At 50.6% G+C, this 27,356-nt stretch overlaps 1 protein-coding gene across 6 annotated transcripts in view; it reads right to left on the bottom strand.

Moving 5' to 3' along the window:
* The window catches only part of LOC140188287 (lipoprotein lipase-like), an 86,986-nt gene that overhangs the window by 3,209 nt on the left and 56,421 nt on the right, over positions 1 to 27,356 (bottom strand). For 2 of the 6 annotated variants that reach the window (XM_072244385.1, XM_072244390.1), the window contains one exon: positions 3,976 to 5,558. The exons of 1 other annotated variant lie outside the window; for it this stretch is intronic. In XM_072244385.1, the coding sequence (XP_072100486.1) occupies positions 5,441 to 5,558 (118 nt within the window). In that variant the 3' untranslated portion in view covers positions 3,976 to 5,440. Of the gene's footprint in view, positions 1 to 3,975; positions 5,559 to 24,457; positions 25,584 to 27,356 lie in introns of those variants that run through there. 3 more of the 6 variants (XR_011883257.1, XM_072244389.1, XM_072244388.1) reach the window with 3 other exon arrangements.

The raw sequence follows: 27,356 nt of genomic DNA on the forward strand, positions 1-27,356 counted from the left end.
GATTAGATCAATCAACACAGTGTCGTTGGCAAATTTAATCAGCAGATTAGAGCTGTGGGTGTGATATAGTCATGGGTATACAGGGAGTAAAGGACGGGACTCAGTGCACTGCCCTGAGGGGCTCCTGTATTGAGAGTTACCACCTGCTTCCTGTTGAGTCTGGATGTCACTATGGTGTTGAATGCTGAATTGTAGTCCAAGGACAACATTCTCACATAAACAACCTTCTTCTCCAGATGTGTAAGGACGGTATGTAGAGCTTTGGCTATTGCATCATCTGTCGATCAGTTGTGTTGGTCGGTGAATTGTAGGGGTCCAGTGTGAATGGCAGCATGTTGCAGATGTAGTCCTTGACCAGCCTCTCAAAGCATTTGGTTATTATTGAGGTGAGTGTGACAGAACGCCAGTCGTTCAGAGATGTTACTTTGGATTTGTACAGGGACAATGGTGGATGTTTTGAAGCAGGAGGGCACTCTACACTGGGAGAGGGAGAGATTAAAATTGTCAGTAAACACACCTGCCATTTGTGCTGTGTACATCCTGAGTACTCGCCCTGGGATGCCATCTGGTCCCGCAGCCTTGTGACTGTCCACTCGGTGGAAACATCTGCGTATCTCAGTTTCAGAGATGAGCAGGTTGCAGGTTTTCCTCGGAGGCTCAGAGTTAGCGACATCGAACTGAGCATAAAAATGATTAAGCTCATTTGGGAAAAAGGCCAGAATGTTGGCGGTGCCGCAACGTTTGGCTTTGAAGTCAGCGATGGTATGCAGCCCTCGCCACATGTCACGTGTGCTATTCGTACTGAATCTTTTAAATGCACCTTTGTTGACTGTCAGCAAGGAGATGTCATCTTTGATCCACACTGACTGTGGTCTTTGGTGAGGAAGTCAAGGATTTAGTTGCAGAGAGAGGTACAAAGGCCTAGATTTTGGAGGATATCAGTCTGAAACATCAAATGTTTATTCCTTTCCATAGATGCTGCCTGATCTGCTGAATTTCTCCAGCATTTTGTGTGCGTTAAACTATAGGGAGATTGTGATTGCTCTGGAGAATGCAAAGGTGATTCACCACAATGTTATTTGGATTGGAGGACTTCAGTTGTGGGAATAGATTGAATAGGTTGGGTTTGTCTCCCTGGAGTGAAGAAGACCGAGGGATGAGATATATAAGATAATGAGAACCACAGATGGGGTAGACAAAGTATTTTTCCTATGCCATAGAAAAGGCTTAAGGAAAGAAGAAGGAATTTTAAAAGGGATCTCAGAGGTAGGCTTTTAGCCATTGCATGCAAACTGGCCTTTTGGCCTAACTGGTCCATGCCAATCATCAGCCATCCAATTACACTAATCCTACATTATTCCCATTTGTATTCTCGCTATAGACTCACCAACACCATCTACGTGCCCACCCCCCCCCATCTTGCATACACATATTCTGCCCCTCACCTACACAAAAGGGGCAGTTTACAGAAGCCAATAACCTACCAGTCTGAATATGCAGAGAATGGAGTGATATGAACCAGGTGCCTCTGCAGAAATGATTGGGTGACGGTAGCCTCATTAGTTCAGTGCAATATCTGCTCTGAGTTCTATAAAACAGAGGACCCAGCACCAATCCCCTGCAGAACGTCACAGGCCTCCAATCTGCGAAACCACCCCCCACTACTACCCTCTGGTCCAAACACCAAGCCAATTTTGCTTAAGTCAACTCAAGTCGGGTTTGTTGTCATGCGTACGAGTGTGAAGAGGTATAGCTACAACTCACCATGGATCCTATCTGTTCTAACCTTCAGGACCTGCCTACCACATGGGACTTGTCAAAGTCCTGTCAGCTGATAGAGCAGGGATAGCCAGTGTAAAAGGTGAAGGGAAGAAGTGGAGCAAGAGCTGGCAACTGATCCAAGAGAAGAATGGGCAGAGGTGGCTGTTGATAGTCAAATGAGGGAGGGGAGGGTTGGTTCCATTCAGATAAAGGGTCCTGGCTGCTCATTTCCCTCCATAGATGCTTCCTGATCTGCTGAGTTCCTCAGACTTTCTATGTATTGCTCCATATTCCTGCAGTGGCTGTCTATTGTCTCTCCATAATATTATAAAGGCCCTGTAACCCGGCTACACAACAATAGAAGGTCCCTGTAGCTTGGACACATAATGCAGTGTATGAGACAGTTTGACCTTGGTAATGAGGAAGTTCCCAAGCTGGACTCCCAGTCACAGTGTTTGCCAATCTGTTGATTGTGAGATTTGCACAATCTGTAGCTCTTGCTGTGGTTGCCCTGGAAACAGCAGCAGTGGAGGAGGCTGGTTCTCAGACAGACTTGGCAGTATGTCACAGAATGTGTAAACAATGTCCCCTCCATCATCACTTCAACAACAGCAAGAAATCGTCCATCCACTGCAGAGGGAAGTGAAGGCAAAGCTCCAGATGGTGGGCTTCCAGCTACAAATCCCACACAGACCGATGCACTGGGCAAAGATGGGGCAAGTGCAGTTGTGACGATGTTGATTGCGGGCTAGCTGACATATAGAATTATATAGGCACCTAGACCTTAGCAAAAGCATTTGGTTTGTGTTAAGGACTTGCTAGTCCTCTTTAACTAAAATATAGTTCAATCAAACCTGAACTGTTGAAAGCAGCAGATTGGTTGTGCCCAGCAAGACACAAAGAGGCCTTAAGTCCTCGCCTATCATCAGCCACCCATCTACATCAATCCTGCGCTATTACCATTTTATTCTCTCCTCATTCCCACCATCTCCCCCCAATTCGAATACTTCACACCGGTTGTAAATTATTACAATTTTTTTACAATCAAACAGGATTGTTAAGGCCACACATGGGATATTGTGCACAATTTTACCCAAGAAAGGATAACGCATTGAAGGCAGTCCCAAAGAAATTCACCAGGATCACTCACACACCTTTGATCTTTTCAATGATTTCAAGTTCCCTGGCCCCAAGCATCTTATTTTCACCATGGATGTCCAGTCCCTGTACACCTCCATCCCCCACCAGGAAGGCCTCAAAACATTCCTTTTCCTTCTGGACACCAGACCCAACCCTGTTCCCCTCCACCCCGACTCTCTCTGTCTAGTGGAACTCATCCTCACTCTCAATAATTTCTCCTTTGGCTCCTGCCAAATCCTTCAAACAAAAGGTGTAGCCATAGGCACTCTCTTGAGTCCCAGGTATGCCTGTCTGTTTGTCAGCTACGTGAAGCAGTCTATGTTCTAAGCCGACACTGGAATCACTTCCTGACTCCCTAATCACTCCTACGCTACATCCCATGACGTATTGGTGCTGCTTTCTGCACCCATGCTGAACTCGTCAACTTCATCAACTTGTCTCCAATTTCCACCAATACCCTGCCTTCAAATTTACCTGGTCTATTTCTGACACCTCCTTCCCCTTTCTCAATCTCTCTGTCTCTATCTCTGGAGAAGCTTATCTACTGATGTCTACTACAAACTCACCGACTCTCACAGCTACCTGGACCATACCTCTTCCCACACTTTCTTGCAAAAATGCCATCCCCTTCTCCCAATTCCTCCGTCTCTGCCGCGTCACCTCTCAGGATGAGGCTTTTCATTCCAGAACGGAGATGTCCTCTTTCTTCAAAGAAAGGGGCTTCCCTTCCCTCCCTCAACCGTACCTCTTCCATTTTGCGCATATCTGCCCTCACTCCATCCTCCTGCCACCCCGCAAGGATAGGATTCTCCTTGTCATCACTTTCCCCCCAGCAGCCTCTGCATCCAGCACTTAATCTTCCGTAACTTCCACCATCTCCAACAGGATCCCACCACCAAGCACATCTTTCCCTTCCTCCCCCCCCCCCACTTCTGCTTTCGGCAAGGGTTGCTCCCTATGTGTCTCCCTTGTCCAATCATCCCACCCCACTGATCTCCCTCCTGGCACTTCTCCTTGCAAGTGGAACACCTGCCCCTACACCTCCTCCCTCATTACCATTCACTATTCCAAACTGTCCTTCCAGGTGAGGCAACACTTCACCTGTGAGACTGTTGGAGTCATGTACTGTATCATGAGCTCCTGGTGTGTCTTCTTATATATCGGTGAGACTTGACGCAGATTGGGTGATCACTTTGCCAGAAATTCCACTTCCCATTCCCATATGTCCATCTATGGCCTCCTCTACTGACATAATGAGGCCACACTCAGTTTGAAGCAACACCTTATATTCCTTCCGGGTAGCTTCCAACCTGATGGCATAAACATCAATTTCTCTAACTTCCAGTAATGCCCTGTCCCCTACTTTCTCTTTTCCCTCCCTCACCTTATCTCCATGCCTGCCCATCACCTCCCTCTAGTGCTACTCTCCCTTTTTATTTCTTCCATGGCCTTCTGTCTTCTCCTGTTAGATTCCCCCTTCGCCTATTGATGGGAAGGCAAATACGATGAAACCTGCCTGGAGGCCACCAACAGCAGCAGGATCCAGATTTACGGGAGACGGGTGATGCTCTGCTTCAGTTGGACTTCATCCTGGCTGAAGAGGCTAGACCTCTGCTCGATGCACATTTCTTGTGTGCCCAGACCATTAGTTGATCTTGAGAACTGCCGGCTTGTGGATATCGAGGATTTTGTGTCGTTACCTTGCTTCCTCAGTAAGTTCGCCATAACAGCTCTCAAGTGTATGCACCTCCACACGTGAGTTTACTCGACTTCTGGGTGAATTCCCAAACCTCACCAAGCCCACATTCTCCACTACATTACAAAACATGGGATCAAGCACCACATTTCTACCACTGGCTCACCAGTCCATGCCCACACACATAGACTGGACCCAGAAAAGCTGGCAACCAAGAAGGCTGAGTTTATCCATCTCAACTGCCCATGAGAAGATAACGGGGAGTTACATTCTTGAACTACTGCTGTGCTTCTCGTGAAGCAGTTCCCACTGCCGGGTGCAAAGATTTGTGAGCTAAACCAACTATGAGGGAGGACTAGTGATTTATGTCCAGGTCTGGTTAGCATGAGGTATGGAGGCATGGTGTTCCCATGTTTCTGTTGCCCTTGACGTTGTTTGTAGTACAGATCACTAACTTAGGAGTTACCACAGAGTGGTCAGGGTAAGTAACTCCAGTTAATTCTTTAGGTGGTGTTCACTGGCAGTCACAGTCGGGCAGTGGTGGAACGGCAAAGGTGTTTCATGTGGTGGCCATCAAACGGGACATCTTGTTATGGGTGGTCAGGGTGCTGAACTTCTGGAGAGTTACAGGAGCTGCACTCACCAAGGCAAGAGTAGAGCTTCAGAATCTTCATGGAGGAGGGGAATCAGAGGGAGATGATGGGTATGTGAGGAGAAGAGAAAGGTAAGAGTTCAAAAAGATCAAAGTAAATTTATTATCAAACTATGGGTTTAATAATGAGGACAGAATCATGGACTTCTGTTTTCTTCTTCCTGAAGTTGACAATCTGCTCTTTGGTTTTGCTAATGTTGACCGATGATGTTGAGGTACATTTCAGCCAGATTTTCAATCTCCCTCCAATACGTTGATTCCTCACCACCTTTGATTCGGCCAACAACTGTGGTTTCATCAGCCACGGAGCTGCACTTAGCCACATAAACATAAAGTGAGAGAGCACAACGAGAACAGGCAATGGGAAAAAGGAGGCGAGGGTAAGAGAGGGTAATTAATGGAAGCTAGAGAAATTATTGCCTATGCCATCAGGTTGGAAGCTACTCATATGGATACGATGTGTTGCTCCTCCAATTTGATTTGGCCTCATCACGGCAGCAAAGGAGGCTGTGGACCAACATGTGGGAATGGGAATGGGAAGTTGAACTGAAGTGGGTAGACACCAGGAGATCCTACCTTTGTGGTGGAAAGAGCAAAGGTAATTGATGAAGCTATTGCCCAGTTGGCGTGGGTTCTCACAGATGTAGAGGAGGCTGTACCAATAGCACTGGATACATTAGAGGACATCGACAGACTCACAGGTGAAGTGTTGCCTCACTTAGAAGGACTGTTTGGGCTTCTGAGTGGTGTTAAGGGAGGAGGTGAAGGGACTGGTGTAGTAGCACTTGTCACATTTGCAGGGAGAAGTTCCAGGAGGATGATCAGAGGTTTGGGATGAACGGACAAGGGAGTCATGTTTGGAACTATGGAAAGCAGAGGTGGTGGGCTGGAAGAAAAGGTATGCTTGGTGGTCGCATCACGGTGGAAATGGTGAAAGTTACAGAGAGCAATGTGCCAGACACATAAGGCTTGTAAGTCGGTAGGTAGGGACGAGGGGAACCCAATCCCTGGTATGATAGTGGGAGGATGGCGTGAGGGCAGATATGCAGGAAATGGAGGAGGTGTGGCTGAGGCCAGCATCGATTGTGGTGGAAGGGAAACCACATTCTTTAAAAACAGAGGACATCGCAGATGTGTAGAATGGCAAGTCTCATCCTGAGAACAGATGTGGCAGAGATGGAGTAACTGAGAGAATAGCTAATCTTTTTGTAAGTGACAGGGTTGAAAGAGGTACAGTCAAGACAATGGTGAGAGTCAGTAGGTTTGTAAAAGATGGCAGTAGGTTGTCTGAATCAGAGCTTGAGATAGAGACATCGAGAAAGGGGAGAGAGGCATCAGAGATGGACAAGTAAATCTGAGGGCAGGGTGGAATCTGGAGACAAAGTTGATGAAATTTGTGAGCTTAGCAGGTGTGGATGAAACATCACTAATGCAGCAAAGAAAGAGTAGGGGAGCATCAGCAGTGAAGGCTTGGAACATGGACTGTTCCACGTAGCCAACAGAAGAGCAGACATAGCTGGGGCCCATGTGGATGCTCAAGGCTGTACCTTGGACTGGAAAAATTGAGAGGAGCCAAAAGAAAAGTTGGTAAGGGTGAGAGCAGGTTCCACCAGACAGAGGGGAACTGCTTTGGTCTATTGTCAATAAAGAAGCTGAGAGATTTAACGTGTCCCTGATGGCCGGAGGTCTGTAGTGAAAGTGAAGCCATCAGGGAGCTGAATGTGATTGAAGAGAAGTGTCAGAGTTGACAGTGGGAAGCGACAGAATTAAAGGGGACAAAATGGAGCTAAGGTGTGTATACGTGAATTCAGTGGGGCAGGAGCAGTGGACAGCGAGGTTTGTAGGAGGTAAAAATAGGCAGCGTGGGTACAGGAACTATGAAGCTGGAGGATGAGGCTGGTGGTGGTACTCTCTTTACCCCTGAATATGCAGTAAGGCCACCAGTATATCCATGGCCCTAAAGCCCTGATACCAGAGCGAGAGTTTGCTCCCTGTCATCATTGTTGTTACTATTTTAATTGTTTCCAACTTGCCTGCCTTCCCAAGAATCCTCAATTACACATTTTCCAGCTGTTTAGTTCCAAGAAATCCATTTATTGGAAAACTGCAGGATATTCCTCGTTTCCTGCCCTTTATGTTGGCTACAGGCATTCCCTCATTTACTTGCAAGCTGTGTCATTGATGAGGGAGTTCCTGGTAAACAGGAACATGACTTCACAGCATAAACAATCTCTGGGACATCAAACCCTGGCCCATCTCCATGTGACTGCTAGTAATCCCAGTGACTGCAGCATGAGGTGGAAAGTACAACAGCAAACATAAATATCCCCCAGTACAGCCCGTGGATCTGATATCCCCAGTACAACCTGGGGATCTGATATCCCCAGTACAACCTGGGGATCTGATATCCCCAGTACACCCCGTGGATCTGATATCCCCCAGTGCACCCCGTGGATCTGATATCCCCAGTACAGCCCGTGGATCTTATACCCACAGTACACCCCGTGGATTTGATATCACCAGTACACCCCATGGATCTGATATCCCCAGTACAGCCGGTGGATTTGATATCCCCCAGTACAGTCTGTGGATCTGATATCCCCAGTACAGCCCGCCGATCTGATATCCCTCAGTACAGCCCATGGAACTGATATCCCCAGTACACCCAGTGGATCTGATACCCCCAGTACAGCCCGTGGATCTGATATCCCCAGTACACCCCGTGGATCTAATACCCCCAGTACAGCCCGTGGATCTGATATCACCAGTACAGCCCGTAGATCTGATATCCCCCAGTACAGCCCGTGGATCTGATATCCCCAGTACATCCCTTGGATCTGATATCCCCAGTACAGCCCGTGGATCTGATATCCCCAGTACATCCCTTGGATCTGATATCCCCAGTACAGCCCGTGGATCTGATACCCCCAGTACAGCCCTTGGATCTGATACTCCCAGTACAGCCAGTGGATCTGATACCCCCAGTACACCCCGTGGATCTGATATCCCCCAGTACAACCCGTGGATCTGATATCACCAGTACAGCCCATGGATCTGATACCCCCAGTACAGCCCGTGGATCTGATACCCCCAGTACACCCCGTGGATCTGATATAGCCCAGTACAGCCCGTGGATCTGATGCCCCCAGTACACCCAGTGGATCTGATATCACCAGTACACCCCGTGGATCTGATATCTCCAGTACAGCCGGTGGATTTGATATCCCCCAGTACAGTCTGTGGATCTGATATCCCCAGTACAGCCCGTCGATCTGATATCCCTCAGTACAGCCCGTGGATCTGATATCCCCAGTACATCCCGTGGATCTGATATCACCAGTACAGCCCGTGGATCTGATATCCCCAGTACATCCTGTGGATCTCATATTCCCAGTACAGCCCGTGGATCTGATACCCGCAGTACAGCCTGTGGATCTGATACCCCAGTACAGCCCGTGGATCAGATACCCCCAGTACATCCTGTGGATCTGATGTCCCCAATACACCCCGTGGATCTGACATCCCCAGTACAGCCTGTGGATCTGATATCGCCCAGTACACCCCGTGGATCTGATACTCCCAGTACACCCCGTGGATCTGATATCCCCAGTACACCCCGTGGATCTGATACCCCCAGTACACCTCGTGGATCTGATATCCCCCAGTACACCCCATGGATCTGATATCACCAGTAGAGCCTGTGGATCTGATTTTCCCAGTACAGCCCGTGGATCTGATTTTCCCAGTACAGTCGGTGATTCCGATACCCCCAGTACAGCCGGTGGATCTGGTACCCCCAAGTACAGCCCGTGGATCTGATATCCTCAGTACAGCCCGTGGATCCGATTTTCCCAGTACATTTGGTGGATCTGATATCCCCCAGAACAGCCGGTGGATCCGATACCCCCAGTACAGCCCGTGGATTTGATACCCCCCAGTAAACCCCGAGGATATGATATCTCCAGTACAGCCCGTGGATCTGATTTTCCCAGTACAGCCCGTGGATCTGATACCCCCAGTACAGCCTGTGGATCTGATATCCCCCAGTACAGCCCGTGGATCTGATATCCCCCAGTACAGCCCATGGATCTGATTCCCCCAGATACAGCCCGTCGATCTGATATCCCCCAGTACAGCCCGTGGATCTGATATCCCCCAGTACACACCATGGATCTGATATCCCCCAGTACAACCCGTGGATCTGATACCACCAGTGCAGCCCGTGGATCTGATACCACCAGTGCAGCCCGTGGATCTGATATCCCCCAGTACAGCCCGTGGATCTGATACCCCAAGTACAGCCCGTGGATCTGATATCCCCCAGTACACACCATGGATCTGATATCCCACAGTACAACCTGTGGATCTGATATCCCCAGTACACCCGTGGATCTGATATCCCCAGTACAGCCAGTGGATTTGATATCCCCCAGTACAGTCTGTGGATCTGATATCACCAGTACAGCCCGTAGATCTGATATCCCCCAGTACAGCCCGTGGATCTGATATCCCCAGTACAATCCGTGGATCTGATACCCCCAGTACAGCCCGTGGATCTGATATCCCCAGTACATCCCGTGGATCTGATATCCCCAGTACAGCCCGTAGATCTGATACCCCCAGAACAGCCTGTGGATCTGATACTCCCAGTACAGCCCGTGGATCTGATACTCCCCGTACAGCCCGTGGATCTGATATCCCCCAGTACAGCCGGTGGATCTGATATCACCAGTACAGCCCGTGGATCTGATTTTCTCAGTACACCCAGTGGAGCTGATATCACCAGTACATCCTGTGGATCTGATATCCCCAGTACAGCCCGTGGATCTGATACCCCCAGTACAGCCCGTGGATCTGATAACCCCAGTACAGCCCGTGGATCAGATACACCCAGTACATCCCGTGGATCTGATATCCCCAATACACCCCGTGGATCTGATACCCCCACTACAGACCGTGGATCTGATATCACCAGTACAGCCCGTAGATCTGATATCCACCAGTACAGCTCGTGGATCTGATATCCCCCAGTACATCCTGTGGATCTGATATCCCCAGTACAGCCCGTGGATCTGATATCCCCAGTACAGCCCGTGGATCTGATATCCTCAGTACAGCTCGTGGATCTGATTTTCCCAGTACAGCCCGTGGATCTGATTTTCCCAGTACAGCCCATGGATCTGATATCCCCACTACAGCCGGTGGATCTGATATCCCCCAGTACAGTTCGTGGATCTGATATCCCCAGGTACATCCTGTGGATCAGATTTTCCCAGTACAGCCCGTGGTTCTGATTTTCCCAGTACAGCCCGAGGATCTGATACCCCCAGTACAGCCCGTGGATCTGATACCCGCAGTACAGCCAGTGGATCTGATTTTCCCAGTACATTCGGTGGATCTGATATCCCCCAATACACCCCATAGATCTGATATCTCCAGTACAGCCCGTGGATCCGATTTTCCAAGTACAGCCCGTGGTTCTGATTTTCCCAGTACAGCCCGTCGATCTGATACCCCTAGTACAGCCCGTGGATCTGATATCCCCAGTACACCCCGTGGATCTGATATCCCCCAGTACACCCCGTGGATCTGATACCCCCAGTACATCCCGTGGATCAGATATCCCCAATACAGCCTGTGGATCTGATATCCCCAGTACAGCCCGTGGATCTGATATCCCCAGTACAGCCCGTGGATCAGATAACCCCAGTACAGCCCGTGGATCAGATAACCCCAGTACATCCCATGGATCTGATATCCCCAATACACCCCGTGGATCTGATATCCCCAATACACCCCGTGGATCTGATATCCCCCAGTACAACCCGTGGATCTGATACCACCAGTGCAGCCCGTGGATCTGATACCACCAGTGCAGCCCGTGGATCTGATATCCCCCAGTACAGCCCGTGGATCTGATACCCCAAGTACAGCCCGTGGATCTGATATCCCCCAGTACACACCATGGATCTGATATCCCACAGTACAACCTGTGGATCTGATATCCCCAGTACACCCGTGGATCTGATATCCCCAGTACAGCCAGTGGATTTGATATCCCCCAGTACAGTCTGTGGATCTGATATCACCAGTACAGCCCGTAGATCTGATATCCCCCAGTACAGCCCGTGGATCTGATATCCCCAGTACAATCCGTGGATCTGATACCCCCAGTACAGCCCGTGGATCTGATATCCCCAGTACATCCCGTGGATCTGATATCCCCAGTACAGCCCGTAGATCTGATACCCCCAGAACAGCCTGTGGATCTGATACTCCCAGTACAGCCCATGGATCTGATACTCCCCGTACAGCCCGTGGATCTGATATCCCCCAGTACAGCCGGTGGATCTGATATCACCAGTACAGCCCGTGGATCTGATTTTCTCAGTACACCCAGTGGAGCTGATATCACCAGTACATCCTGTGGATCTGATATCCCCAGTACAGCCCGTGGATCTGATACCCCCAGTACAGCCCGTGGATCTGATAACCCCAGTACAGCCCGTGGATCAGATACACCCAGTACATCCCGTGGATCTGATATCCCCAATACACCCCGTGGATCTGATACCCCCAGTACAGCCTGTGGATCTGATACTCCCAGTACAGCCCGTGGATCTGATACCCCCAGTACACCCCATGGATCTGATATCCCCAAGTACACCCCGTGGATCTGATATCACCAGTACAGCCTGTGGATCTGATTTTCCCAGTACAGCCCGTGGATCTGATTTTCCCAGTACAGTCGGTGGATCCGATTCCCCCAGTACAACCGGTGGATCTGGTACCCCCAAGTACAGCCCGTGGATCTGATATCCCCCAGTACAGCCTGTGGACCTGATACCCCAAGTACAGTCCGTGGATCTGATATCCCCCAGTACAACCTGTGGATCTGATATCCCCAGTACACCCCGTGGATCTGATATCCCCCAGTACAGCCTGTGGATCTGATACTCCCAGTACAGCCGGTGGATCTGATACCCCCAGTACAGCCCGTGGATCCGATATCACCATTACAGCCCATGGATCTGATATTCCCAGTACACCCCGTGGATCTGATATCCCCCAGTACAAGCCCATGGATCTGATATATCCAGTACAGCCCATGGATCTGATTTTCCCAGTACAGCCCGTGGATCTGATACCCCCACTACAGACCGTGGATCTGATATCACCAGTACAGCCCGTAGATCTGATATCCACCAGTACAGCTCGAGGATCTGATATCCCCCAGTACATCCTGTGGATCTGATATCCCCAGTACAGCCCGTGGATCTGATATCCCCAGTACAGCCCGTGGATCTGATATCCTCAGTACAGCTCGTGGATCTGATTTTCCCAGTACAGCCCGTGGATCTGATTTTCCCAGTACAGCCCATGGATCTGATATCCCCACTACAGCCGGTGGATCTGATATCCCCCAGTACAGTTCGTGGATCTGATATCCCCAGGTACATCCTGTGGATCAGATTTTCCCAGTACAGCCCGTGGTTCTGATTTTCCCAGTACAGCCCGAGGATCTGATACCCCCAGTACAGCCCGTGGATCTGATACCCGCAGTACAGCCAGTGGATCTGATTTTCCCAGTACATTCGGTGGATCTGATATCCCCCAATACACCCCATAGATCTGATATCTCCAGTACAGCCCGTGGATCCGATTTTCCAAGTACAGCCCGTGGTTCTGATTTTCCCAGTACAGCCCGTCGATCTGATACCCCTAGTACAGCCCGTGGATCTGATATCCCCAGTACACCCCGTGGATCTGATATCCCCCAGTACACCCCGTGGATCTGATACCCCCAGTACATCCCGTGGATCAGATATCCCCAATACAGCCTGTGGATCTGATATCCCCAGTACAGCCCGTGGATCTGATATCCCCAGTACAGCCCGTGGATCAGATAACCCCAGTACAGCCCGTGGATCAGATAACCCCAGTACATCCCATGGATCTGATATCCCCAATACACCCCGTGGATCTGATATCCCCAATACACCCCGTGGATCTGATATCCCCCAGTACAACCCGTGGATCTGATACCACCAGTGCAGCCCGTGGATCTGATACCACCAGTGCAGCCCGTGGATCTGATATCCCCCAGTACAGCCCGTGGATCTGATACCCCAAGTACAGCCCGTGGATCTGATATCCCCCAGTACACACCATGGATCTGATATCCCACAGTACAACCTGTGGATCTGATATCCCCAGTACACCCGTGGATCTGATATCCCCAGTACAGCCAGTGGATTTGATATCCCCCAGTACAGTCTGTGGATCTGATATCACCAGTACAGCCCGTAGATCTGATATCCCCCAGTACAGCCCGTGGATCTGATATCCCCAGTACAATCCGTGGATCTGATACCCCCAGTACAGCCCGTGGATCTGATATCCCCAGTACATCCCGTGGATCTGATATCCCCAGTACAGCCCGTAGATCTGATACCCCCAGAACAGCCTGTGGATCTGATACTCCCAGTACAGCCCATGGATCTGATACTCCCCGTACAGCCCGTGGATCTGATATCCCCCAGTACAGCCGGTGGATCTGATATCACCAGTACAGCCCGTGGATCTGATTTTCTCAGTACACCCAGTGGAGCTGATATCACCAGTACATCCCGTGGATCTGATATCCCCAGTACAGCCCGTGGATCTGATACCCCCAGTACAGCCCGTGGATCTGATAACCCCAGTACAGCCCGTGGATCAGATACACCCAGTACATCCCGTGGATCTGATATCCCCAATACACCCCGTGGATCTGATACCCCCAGTACAGCCTGTGGATCTGATACTCCCAGTACAGCCCGTGGATCTGATACCCCCAGTACAGCCCGTGGATCTGATATCCCCAGTACAGCCCGTGGATCTGATATCCCCAGTACAGCCCGTGGATCAGATAACCCCAGTACAGCCCGTGGATCAGATAACCCCAGTACATCCCGTGGATCTGATATCCCCAATACACCCCGTGGATCTGATATCCCCAATACACCCCGTGGATCTGATACCCCCAGTACAGGCTGTGGATCTGATATCCCCAGTACAGGCTGTGGATCTGATATCCCCAGTACAGCCCGTGGATCTGATATCACCAGTACTGCCCGTAGATCTGATATCCACCAGTACAGCTCGTGGATCTGATATCCCCCAGTACATCCTGTGGATCTGATTTTCCCAGTACAGCCCGTGGATCTGATTTTCCCAGTACAGCCCGTGGATCTGATATCCCCAGTACAGCCCGTGGATCTGATACCCCCAGTACAGCCCGTGGATCTGATATCCCCAGTACAGCCCGTGGATCTGATATCCCCAGTACATCCCGTGGATCTGATATCCCCAGTACAGCCCGTAGATCTGATACCCCCAGTACAGCCTGTGGATCTGATATCCCCAGTACAGCCCGTGGATCTGATATCCCCAGTACATCCCGTGGATCTGATATCCCCAGTACAGCCCGTGGATCTGATACCCCCAGTACAGCCTGTGGATCTGATACCCCCAGTACAGCCCGTGGATCTGATATCCCCAGTACAGTCCGTGGATCTGATATCCCCAGTACATCCCGTGGATCTGATATCCCCAGTACAGCCCGTGGATCTGATACTCCCAGTACAGCCCGTGGATCTGATACTCCCCGTACAGCCCATGGATTTGATATCCTCAGTACAGCTCGTAGATCTGATTTTCCCAGTACAGCCCGTGGATCTGATATCCCCACTACAGCCGGTGGATCTGATATCCCCCAGTACAGTTCGTGGATCTGATATCCCCAGGTACATCCTGTGGATCAGATTTTCCCAGTACAGCCCGTGGTTCTGATTTTCCCAGTACAGCCCGAGGATCTGATACCCCCAGTACAGCCCGTGGATCTGATACCCCCAGTACAGCCTGTGGATCTGATATCGCCCAGTACACCCCGTGGATCTGATACCCCCAGTACACCCCGTGGATCTGATACCCCCAGTACACCCCATGGATCTGATATCCCCAAGTACACCCCGTGGATCTGATATCACCAGTACAGCCTGTGGATCTGATTTTCCCAGTACAGCCCGTGGATCTGATTTTCCCAGTACAGTCGGTGGATCCGATTCCCCCAGTACAACCGGTGGATCTGGTACCCCCAAGTACAGCCCGTGGATCTGATATCCCCCAGTACAGCCTGTGGACCTGATACCCCAAGTACAGTCCGTGGATCTGATATCCCCCAGTACAACCTGTGGATCTGATATCCCCAGTACACCCCGTGGATCTGATATCCCCCAGTACAGCCTGTGGATCTGATACTCCCAGTACAGCCGGTGGATCTGATACCCCCAGTACAGCCCGTGGATCCGATATCACCATTACAGCCCATGGATCTGATATTCCCAGTACACCCCGTGGATCTGATATCCCCCAGTACAAGCCCATGGATCTGATATATCCAGTACAGCCCATGGATCTGATTTTCCCAGTACAGCCCGTGGATCTGATACCCCCACTACAGACCGTGGATCTGATATCACCAGTACAGCCCGTAGATCTGATATCCACCAGTACAGCTCGTGGATCTGATATCCCCCAGTACATCCTGTGGATCTGATATCCCCAGTACAGCCCGTGGATCTGATATCCCCAGTACAGCCCGTGGATCTGATATCCTCAGTACAGCTCGTGGATCTGATTTTCCCAGTACAGCCCGTGGATCTGATTTTCCCAGTACAGCCCATGGATCTGATATCCCCACTACAGCCGGTGGATCTGATATCCCCCAGTACAGTTCGTGGATCTGATATCCCCAGGTACATCCTGTGGATCAGATTTTCCCAGTACAGCCCGTGGTTCTGATTTTCCCAGTACAGCCCGAGGATCTGATACCCCCAGTACAGCCCGTGGATCTGATACCCGCAGTACAGCCAGTGGATCTGATTTTCCCAGTACATTCGGTGGATCTGATATCCCCCAATACACCCCATAGATCTGATATCTCCAGTACAGCCCGTGGATCCGATTTTCCAAGTACAGCCCGTGGTTCTGATTTTCCCAGTACAGCCCGTCGATCTGATACCCCTAGTACAGCCCGTGGATCTGATATCCCCAGTACACCCCGTGGATCTGATATCCCCCAGTACACCCCGTGGATCTGATACCCCCAGTACATCCCGTGGATCAGATATCCCCAATACAGCCTGTGGATCTGATTTTCCCAGTACAGCCCGTGGATCTGATTTTCCCAGTACAGTCAGTGGATCCGATACCCCCAGTACAGCCCGTGGATCTGATATCACCAGTACAGCCCATAGATCTGATACCCCCCAGTACAGCCCGTGGATCTGATACCCCCAGTACAGCCCGTGGATCTGATATCACCAGTACAGCCCATAGATCTGATATCCCCCAGTACAGCCCGTGGATCTGATATCCCCAGTACAACCCGTGGATCTGATACCCCCAGTACAGCCCATGGATCTGATACTCCCCGTACACCCCGTGGATCTGATACTCCCCGTACACCCCGTGGATCTGATATCCCCCAGTACACCCCGTGGATCTGATATCACCAGTAAAGCCCGTGGATCTGATTTTCCCAGAACAGCCCGTGGATCTGATTTTCACAGTACAGCCCGTGAATCTGATTTTCACAGTACAGCCCGTGAATCTGATATCCCCAGTACAGCCCGTGAATCTGATATCCCCAGTACAGCCCGTGGATCTGATACCCCCAGTACAGCCCGTGGATCTGATACCCCCAGTACAGCCCGTGGATCTGATATCCCCAGTACACCCCATGTATCTGATATCCCCAGTACATCCCGTGGATCTGATATCCCCAGTACAGCCCGTAGATCTGATACCCCCAGTACAGCCTGTGGATCTGATACTCCCAGTACAGCCCGTGGATCTGATACTCCCCGTACAGCCCATGGATTTGATACTCCCCGTACAGCCCATGGATCTGATATCACCAGTACAGCCCATGGATCTGATATTCCCAGTACACCCCGTGGATCTGATATCCCCCAGTACAAGCCCATGGATCTGATATATCCAGTACAGCCCATGGATCTGATTTTCCCAGTACAGCCCGTGGATCTGATACCCCCACTACAGACCGTGGATCTGATATCACCAGTACAGCCCGTAGATCTGATATCCACCAGTACAGCTCGTGGATCTGATATCCCCCAGTACATCCTGTGGATCTGATATCCCCAGTACAGCCCGTGGATCTGATATCCCCAGTACAGCCCGTGGATCTGATATCCTCAGTACAGCTCGTGGATCTGATTTTCCCAGTACAGCCCGTGGATCTGATTTTCCCAGTACAGCCCATGGATCTGATATCCCCACTACAGCCGGTGGATCTGATATCCCCCAGTACAGTTCGTGGATCTGATATCCCCAGGTACATCCTGTGGATCAGATTTTCCCAGTACAGCCCGTGGTTCTGATTTTCCCAGTACAGCCCGAGGATCTGATACCCCCAGTACAGCCCGTGGATCTGATACCCGCAGTACAGCCAGTGGATCTGATTTTCCCAGTACATTCGGTGGATCTGATATCCCCCAATACACCCCATAGATCTGATATCTCCAGTACAGCCCGTGGATCCGATTTTCCAAGTACAGCCCGTGGTTCTGATTTTCCCAGTACAGCCCGTCGATCTGATACCCCTAGTACAGCCCGTGGATCTGATATCCCCAGTACACCCCGTGGATCTGATATCCCCCAGTACACCCCGTGGATCTGATACCCCCAGTACATCCCGTGGATCAGATATCCCCAATACAGCCTGTGGATCTGATTTTCCCAGTACAGCCCGTGGATCTGATTTTCCCAGTACAGTCAGTGGATCCGATACCCCCAGTACAGCCCGTGGATCTGATATCACCAGTACAGCCCATAGATCTGATACCCCCCAGTACAGCCCGTGGATCTGATACCCCCAGTACAGCCCGTGGATCTGATATCACCAGTACAGCCCATAGATCTGATATCCCCCAGTACAGCCCGTGGATCTGATATCCCCAGTACAACCCGTGGATCTGATACCCCCAGTACAGCCCATGGATCTGATACTCCCCGTACACCCCGTGGATCTGATACTCCCCGTACACCCCGTGGATCTGATATCCCCCAGTACACCCCGTGGATCTGATATCACCAGTAAAGCCCGTGGATCTGATTTTCCCAGAACAGCCCGTGGATCTGATTTTCACAGTACAGCCCGTGAATCTGATTTTCACAGTACAGCCCGTGAATCTGATATCCCCAGTACAGCCCGTGAATCTGATATCCCCAGTACAGCCCGTGGATCTGATACCCCCAGTACAGCCCGTGGATCTGATACCCCCAGTACAGCCCGTGGATCTGATATCCCCAGTACACCCCATGTATCTGATATCCCCAGTACATCCCGTGGATCTGATATCCCCAGTACAGCCCGTAGATCTGATACCCCCAGTACAGCCTGTGGATCTGATACTCCCAGTACAGCCCGTGGATCTGATACTCCCCGTACAGCCCATGGATTTGATACTCCCCGTACAGCCCATGGATCTGATATCACCAGTACAGCCCATGGATCTGATATTCCCAGTACACCCCGTGGATCTGATATCCCCCAGTACAAGCCCATGGATCTGATATATCCAGTACAGCCCATGGATCTGATTTTCCCAGTACAGCCCGTGGATCTGATACCCCCACTACAGACCGTGGATCTGATATCACCAGTACAGCCCGTAGATCTGATATCCACCAGTACAGCTCGTGGATCTGATATCCCCCAGTACATCCTGTGGATCTGATATCCCCAGTACAGCCCGTGGATCTGATATCCCCAGTACAGCCCGTGGATCTGATATCCTCAGTACAGCTCGTGGATCTGATTTTCCCAGTACAGCCCGTGGATCTGATTTTCCCAGTACAGCCCATGGATCTGATATCCCCACTACAGCCGGTGGATCTGATATCCCCCAGTACAGTTCGTGGATCTGATATCCCCAGGTACATCCTGTGGATCAGATTTTCCCAGTACAGCCCGTGGTTCTGATTTTCCCAGTACAGCCCGAGGATCTGATACCCCCAGTACAGCCCGTGGATCTGATACCCGCAGTACAGCCAGTGGATCTGATTTTCCCAGTACATTCGGTGGATCTGATATCCCCCAATACACCCCATAGATCTGATATCTCCAGTACAGCCCGTGGATCCGATTTTCCAAGTACAGCCCGTGGTTCTGATTTTCCCAGTACAGCCCGTCGATCTGATACCCCTAGTACAGCCCGTGGATCTGATATCCCCAGTACACCCCGTGGATCTGATATCCCCCAGTACACCCCGTGGATCTGATACCCCCAGTACATCCCGTGGATCAGATATCCCCAATACAGCCTGTGGATCTGATTTTCCCAGTACAGCCCGTGGATCTGATTTTCCCAGTACAGCCCGTGGATCCGATACCCCCAGTACAGCCCGTGGATCTGATATCACCAGTACAGCCCATAGATCTGATACCCCCCAGTACAGCCCGTGGATCTGATACCCCCAGTACAGCCCGTGGATCTGATATCACCAGTACAGCCCATGGATCTGATATCACCAGTACAGCCCGTGGATCTGATATCCCCAGTACAGCCCGTGGATCTGATATCCCCAGTACAACCCGTGGATCTGATACCCCCAGTACAGCCCATGGATCTGATACTCCCCGTACACCCCGTGGATCTGATACTCCCCGTACACCCCGTGGATCTGATATCCCCCAGTACACCCCGTGGATCTGATATCACCAGTAAAGCCCGTGGATCTGATTTTCCCAGAACAGCCCGTGGATCTGATTTTCACAGTACAGCCCGTGAATCTGATTTTCACAGTACAGCCCGTGAATCTGATATCCCCAGTACAGCCCGTGAATCTGATATCCCCAGTACAGCCCGTGGATCTGATACCCCCAGTACAGCCCGTGGATCTGATACCCCCAGTACAGCCCGTGGATCTGATATCCCCAGTACACCCCATGTATCTGATATCCCCAGTACATCCCGTGGATCTGATATCCCCAGTACAGCCCGTAGATCTGATACCCCCAGTACAGCCTGTGGATCTGATACTCCCAGTACAGCCCGTGGATCTGATACTCCCCGTACAGCCCATGGATTTGATACTCCCCGTACAGCCCATGGATCTGATATCACCAGTACAGCCCATGGATCTGATATTCCCAGTACACCCCGTGGATCTGATATCCCCCAGTACAAGCCCATGGATCTGATATATCCAGTACAGCCCATGGATCTGATTTTCCCAGTACAGCCCGTGGATCTGATATCCCCCAGTACAAGCCCATGGATCTGATATATCCAGTACAGCCCATGGATCTGATTTTCCCAGTACAGCCCGTGGATCTGATACCCCCACTACAGACCGTGGATCTGATATCACCAGTACAGCCCGTAGATCTGATATCCACCAGTACAGCTCGTGGATCTGATATCCCCCAGTACATCCTGTGGATCTGATATCCCCAGTACAGCCCGTGGATCTGATATCCCCAGTACAGCCCGTGGATCTGATATCCTCAGTACAGCTCGTGGATCTGATTTTCCCAGTACAGCCCGTGGATCTGATTTTCCCAGTACAGCCCATGGATCTGATATCCCCACTACAGCCGGTGGATCTGATATCCCCCAGTACAGTTCGTGGATCTGATATCCCCAGGTACATCCTGTGGATCAGATTTTCCCAGTACAGCCCGTGGTTCTGATTTTCCCAGTACAGCCCGAGGATCTGATACCCCCAGTACAGCCCGTGGATCTGATACCCGCAGTACAGCCAGTGGATCTGATTTTCCCAGTACATTCGGTGGATCTGATATCCCCCAATACACCCCATAGATCTGATATCTCCAGTACAGCCCGTGGATCCGATTTTCCAAGTACAGCCCGTGGTTCTGATTTTCCCAGTACAGCCCGTCGATCTGATACCCCTAGTACAGCCCGTGGATCTGATATCCCCAGTACACCCCGTGGATCTGATATCCCCCAGTACACCCCGTGGATCTGATACCCCCAGTACATCCCGTGGATCAGATATCCCCAATACAGCCTGTGGATCTGATTTTCCCAGTACAGCCCGTGGATCTGATTTTCCCAGTACAGTCAGTGGATCCGATACCCCCAGTACAGCCCGTGGATCTGATATCACCAGTACAGCCCATAGATCTGATACCCCCCAGTACAGCCCGTGGATCTGATACCCCCAGTACAGCCCGTGGATCTGATATCACCAGTACAGCCCATAGATCTGATATCCCCCAGTACAGCCCGTGGATCTGATATCCCCAGTACAACCCGTGGATCTGATACCCCCAGTACAGCCCATGGATCTGATACTCCCCGTACACCCCGTGGATCTGATACTCCCCGTACACCCCGTGGATCTGATATCCCCCAGTACACCCCGTGGATCTGATATCACCAGTAAAGCCCGTGGATCTGATTTTCCCAGAACAGCCCGTGGATCTGATTTTCACAGTACAGCCCGTGAATCTGATTTTCACAGTACAGCCCGTGAATCTGATATCCCCAGTACAGCCCGTGAATCTGATATCCCCAGTACAGCCCGTGGATCTGATACCCCCAGTACAGCCCGTGGATCTGATACCCCCAGTACAGCCCGTGGATCTGATATCCCCAGTACACCCCATGTATCTGATATCCCCAGTACATCCCGTGGATCTGATATCCCCAGTACAGCCCGTAGATCTGATACCCCCAGTACAGCCTGTGGATCTGATACTCCCAGTACAGCCCGTGGATCTGATACTCCCCGTACAGCCCATGGATTTGATACTCCCCGTACAGCCCATGGATCTGATATCACCAGTACAGCCCGTGGATCTGATATCCCCAGTACACCCCGTAGATCTGATATCCCCCAGTACAGCCGGTGGATCTGATATCACCAGTACAGCCCGTGGATCTGATTTTCTCAGTACACCCAGTGGATCTGATATCACCAGTACATCCTGTGGATCTGATATCTCCAGTACAGCCCGTGGATCTGATACCCCCAGTACAGCCCGTGGATCTGATATCTCCAGTACAGCCCGTGGATCTGATACCCCCAGTACAGCCCGTGGATCTGATATCCCCAATACACCCCGTGGATCTGATACCCCCAGTACACCCCGTGGATCTGATATAGCCCAGTACAGCCCGTGGATCTGATACCCCCAGTACATCCCGCGGATCTGATATCACCAGTACTGCCCGTAGATCTGATATCCACCAGTACAGCCCGTGGATCTGATATCCCCCAGTACAGCCCGTGGATCTGATATCCCCCAGTACAGCCCGTGGATCTGATACCCCAAGTACAGCCCGTGGATCTGATATCCCCAATACACCCCATGGATCTGATACTCCCAGTACAGCCTGTGGATCTGATATCACCAGTACAGCCCGTGGATCTGATATCCCCCAGTACAGCCCGTGGATCTGATATCCCCAGTACAACCCGTGGATCTGATATCCCCAGTACACCCCGTAGATCTGATATCCCCCAGTACAGCCGGTGGATCTGATATCACCAGTACAGCCCGTGGATCTGATATCACCAGTACAGCCCGTGGATCTGATATCCCCACTACAGCCCGTGGATCTGATATCCCCACTACAGCCCGTAGATCTGATATCCCCAGTACAGCCCGTGGATCTGATACCCCCAGTACAGCCCGTGGATCTGATATCCCCAATACACCCCATGGATCTGATACTCCCAGTACAGCCTGTGGATCTGATATCCCCAGTACATCCCGTGGATCTGATATCCCCAATACACCCCGTGGATCTGATACCCCCAGTACATCCCGTGGATCTGATATCCCCAATACACCCCGTGGATCTGATACCCCCAGTACACCCCGTGGATCTGATACCCCCAGTACATCCCGTGGATCTGATATCCCCAATACACCCCGTGGATCTGATACCCCCAGTACACCCCGTGGATCTGATACCCCCAGTACAGCCCGTGGATCTGATACACCCAGTACAGCCCGTGGATCTGATATCCCCAGTACAGCCCGTGGATCTGATATCCTCAGTACAGCCCGTGGATCTGATATCCTCAGTACAGCTCGTGGATCTGATTTTCCCAGTACAGCCCATGGATCTGATTTTCCCAGTACAGCCCATGGATCTGATATCCCCACTACAGCCGGTGGATCTGATATCCCCCAGTACAGTTCGTGGATCTGATATCCCCAGGTACATCCTGTGGATCAGATTTTCCCAGTACAGCCCGTGGTTCTGATCTGATACCCCAGTACAGCCCGTGGATCTGATACCCCCAGTACAGCCTGTGGATCTGATATCGCCCAGTACACCCCGTGGATCTGATACCCCCAGTACACCCCGTGGATCTGATACCCCCAGTACACCCCGTGGATCTGATATCCCCAAGTACACCCCGTGGATCTGATATCACCAGTACAGCCTGTGGATCTGATATCGCCCAGTACACCCCGTGGATCTGATACCCCCAGTACACCCCGTGGATCTGATACCCCCAGTACACCCCGTGGATCTGATATCCCCAAGTACACCCCGTGGATCTGATATCACCAGTACAGCCCGTGGATCTGATTTTCCCAGTACAGTCGGTGGATCCGATTCCCCCAGTACAACCGGTGGATCCGGTACCCCCAAGTACAGCCCGTGGATCTGATATCCCCCAGTACAGCCCGTGGATCTGATATCCCCCAGTACAGCCCGTGGATCTGATATCACCAGTACAGCCCATAGATCTGATATCCCCCAGTACAGCCCGTGGATCTGATATCCCCAGTACAACCCGTGGATCTGATACCCCCAGTACAGCCCGTGGATCTGATACTCCCCGTACACCCCGTGGATCTGATACTCCCCGTACACCCCGTGGATCTGATATCCCCCAGTACACCCCGTGGATCTGATATCACCAGTAAAGCCCGTGGATCTGATTTTCCCAGTACAGCCCGTGGATCTGATTTTCACAGTACAGCCCGTGAATCTGATTTTCACAGTACAGCCCGTGAATCTGATATCCCCAGTACACCCCGTGGATCTGATATCACCAGTACAGCCTGTGGATCTGATTTTCCCAGTACAGTCGGTGGATCCGATACCCCCAGTACAGCCAGTGCATCTGGTACCCCCCAGTACAGCCCGTGGATCTGATATCCTCAGTACAGCCCGTGGATCTGATTTTCCCAGTACACACCATGGATCTGATATCCCCCAGTACAACCCGTGGATCTGATACCACCAGTACAGCCCCTGGATCTGATATCACCAGTACAGTCCCTGGATCTGATATCACCAGTACAGCCCCTGGATCTGATACCCCCTGTATAGCCCCTGGATCTGATACCCCCAGTACAGCCTGTGGATCTTTGACTTTCCGGTCTCCACTGCTCTCCACTCAGAGGTGTCATGCTTGATCCATCAGATGTTACTCTTGCCATCCCAGTGCTGCCAGTAGAAAGCTGGCCTGCTGCACAGGGTCCACCATTCCTTGCAGCATTCTCCGCGGGTGAACCTGTACATGGGAATGCTCAACACAGTTCTGGTCTTCAGTAGGGGCAATCCATACGTCAGTGATCTTCATCGGCTATGGAGAAGTTTGCAGTCCTGTTCCAGCCCTGGAACACCATACACGTTGGACACAGTCCAGAAACTGTGTGGTCAGCATTAGCAGGTGCTGTGGACTGTAGTGTTAGGTGGGAGGGTAGAGGAGAGGCATGGAGTGGGGTGGAACAGAGACAGGCTGAAGGTTGGGAGGATCAGACTAGAGTGAGTGGGAGTCTGAGAGGGAATGAGAGTTGGTCATGCTGGCAGGCTTTTGGAGATTGCACAAGGGTTGAGTGGAGCGGGGATCAGGCCAGAGAAGGACAGAGTTGGAGAGGGATTGGAAGCCAATATTAAGCAAATATAATCCAGGAAGGAAGCATAAATCCTGGAGTACAGGGCAAGTCACTGAGTTATCAAGGTCTTCAACTACCATAACACATTAACAAAAAGGCCATTATTCTGGCAATATACAATGCAAGCAATGTCCAATAGATAGGCTCATTGGGTCTATGTAGCTATTGTACAAGGTATTTACAATATATACAAATAAATACCATCACAAAAAGTAAACAGCAAGGCTGGGTTATTGTGTGAACAGCTGCCGCTTGTTGGTGCCGATTCCAGTGGTGAAGGTTTAGTCTGGTTGATGCCCCCAGCCACGTCTCTCAGTGCTTCTGCCCATGGGCACTATGACAGATGGAGAGGAATTGATGAAACTCTGTGTGTGGAGTGGGGATACTGACATTAGCCAACCTCCACAGCACTGCCCTGCAACTACAGTCAGACACCGTCACCAGCCCTGTGAGCACACTGTTCTCTGCCTGTGCCAGTAACAGGACCAGAGAGCAGGAGTAGGCCAACCTGGCTGGTTCCATCTACTGACCACGCTGAGTCTCTCCCTTCTCATCCCAACCTGTGCCCTCTTGTTCTTGGTTCCCCAACCCTAGGAAAAGACTGTGCACATCATGATGTTATATTCCTCTATTCTCCTACACTCCAACAAAAGAATACACAACCTTCTCAACTTCTCTCCATAGCTCTGTCCTTCAAGTCCTGGCAATCTTTCCAGCATAATGGCATCTTTCCTACATCAGGGTGACCAAAATTGAACATAATATCCTAAATATGGTCTCATAGCATCCCAACCTCTGTACTCAGTGCCCTGATCGATGAAGACCAGCATGCCAAAAGCCTTTTTCACCATCCTGTCTTACCTGCGATGCCACTTTCAGGGAACTTTGGTTCCTCTGATCTACAATGCTCCGCAGAGTCTTACTGTAAAAGTCATACCCTCATTCATCCTCCCAAAATGCAACATCTCTTGTTTAAAGTTCAAAGTAAATTTATAATCAAAATATGTGTATGTCACCAAATGCTACCCTGAGATTCATTTTCTTACGGACATTTACAGTAGAACTGAGATTCATTTTCTTACGGACATTTACAGTAGAACGAAGAAGTACAACAGAGTCAATAAAAAACTGCACACAAAGACTGACAAGCAATGCGCAAAGGAAGACAATCTGTGAAAATATAGTTATAATAAAAAAGGGTAAATAAATAAATAGGTAGATCAATAAACAAATAATACTGAGAACACGAGTTGTAGAGTCCTTAAAAGTGAGTCCATCTGAATCTGAATTAAGTTGCATTTGCCATTTCTCAACAGTTACTTGGTTGGTTAGCTGTCCCTGGAGATCCTGATAACCATCTTAACTGTCTGCAACACCTCTTATATTAGTCTAATCTGCAGACTAATCTGCAGACTTTCTAACCATGTGTGACGTGTGAAGTGGTTCATTTTGGTAGGTCAAATTTGAAGACAGAATATAATATTAATGGTGAGACTCTTGGCAGTGTGGAAGATCTGAGAGATATTGGGGTCTGTGTCCATAGGACACTCAAAGCTGCTGCACAGATTGATAGTATGGTTAAGAAGGCATATGGTGTGTTGGCATTCATCAACTGTGGGATTGATTTCAAGAGCCACAAGGTAATGTTACAGCTATAGAAGATCTTCGTTAACTCCCACTTGAAGTACCATGTTCAGTTCTGGTCACTTCATTACAGGAAGGATGTGGATACTATAGAGAGAGTGTAGAGGAGATTTACAAGGATGTTGCCTGGATTGGAGGGCATGCCTTATGAGAGTAGATTGAATGAACTTGGCCTTTTCTCCCTGGAGCGACAGAGGCTGAGGGGTGACCTGATAGGGGTGTATAAGAAGATGAGAGGCATTGCTCATGTGGATAGCCAGTGGCATTTTCCCAGGGCTGAAATAGTTAACACAAGGGAGTGTAGTTTAAGTTTTTCACACTTGTGGTCGGTGTGTGGAATGCACTGCTAGTGAAGATGGTAGAGGTGGATATAACAGGGTCTTTTAAGAGACTCTTAGATAGGTACATGGAGCCTAGAAAAATGGAGGGCTATTGGTAGGGAGATTCGAGGCAGTTTCTAGAGTAGGTTACATGGTCGGCACAACATTGTGTGC

Source organism: Mobula birostris, chromosome 26 (genome assembly GCF_030028105.1).
Source record: "Mobula birostris isolate sMobBir1 chromosome 26, sMobBir1.hap1, whole genome shotgun sequence".
Classification (NCBI taxonomy): Eukaryota; Metazoa; Chordata; class Chondrichthyes; order Myliobatiformes; family Myliobatidae; genus Mobula; species Mobula birostris.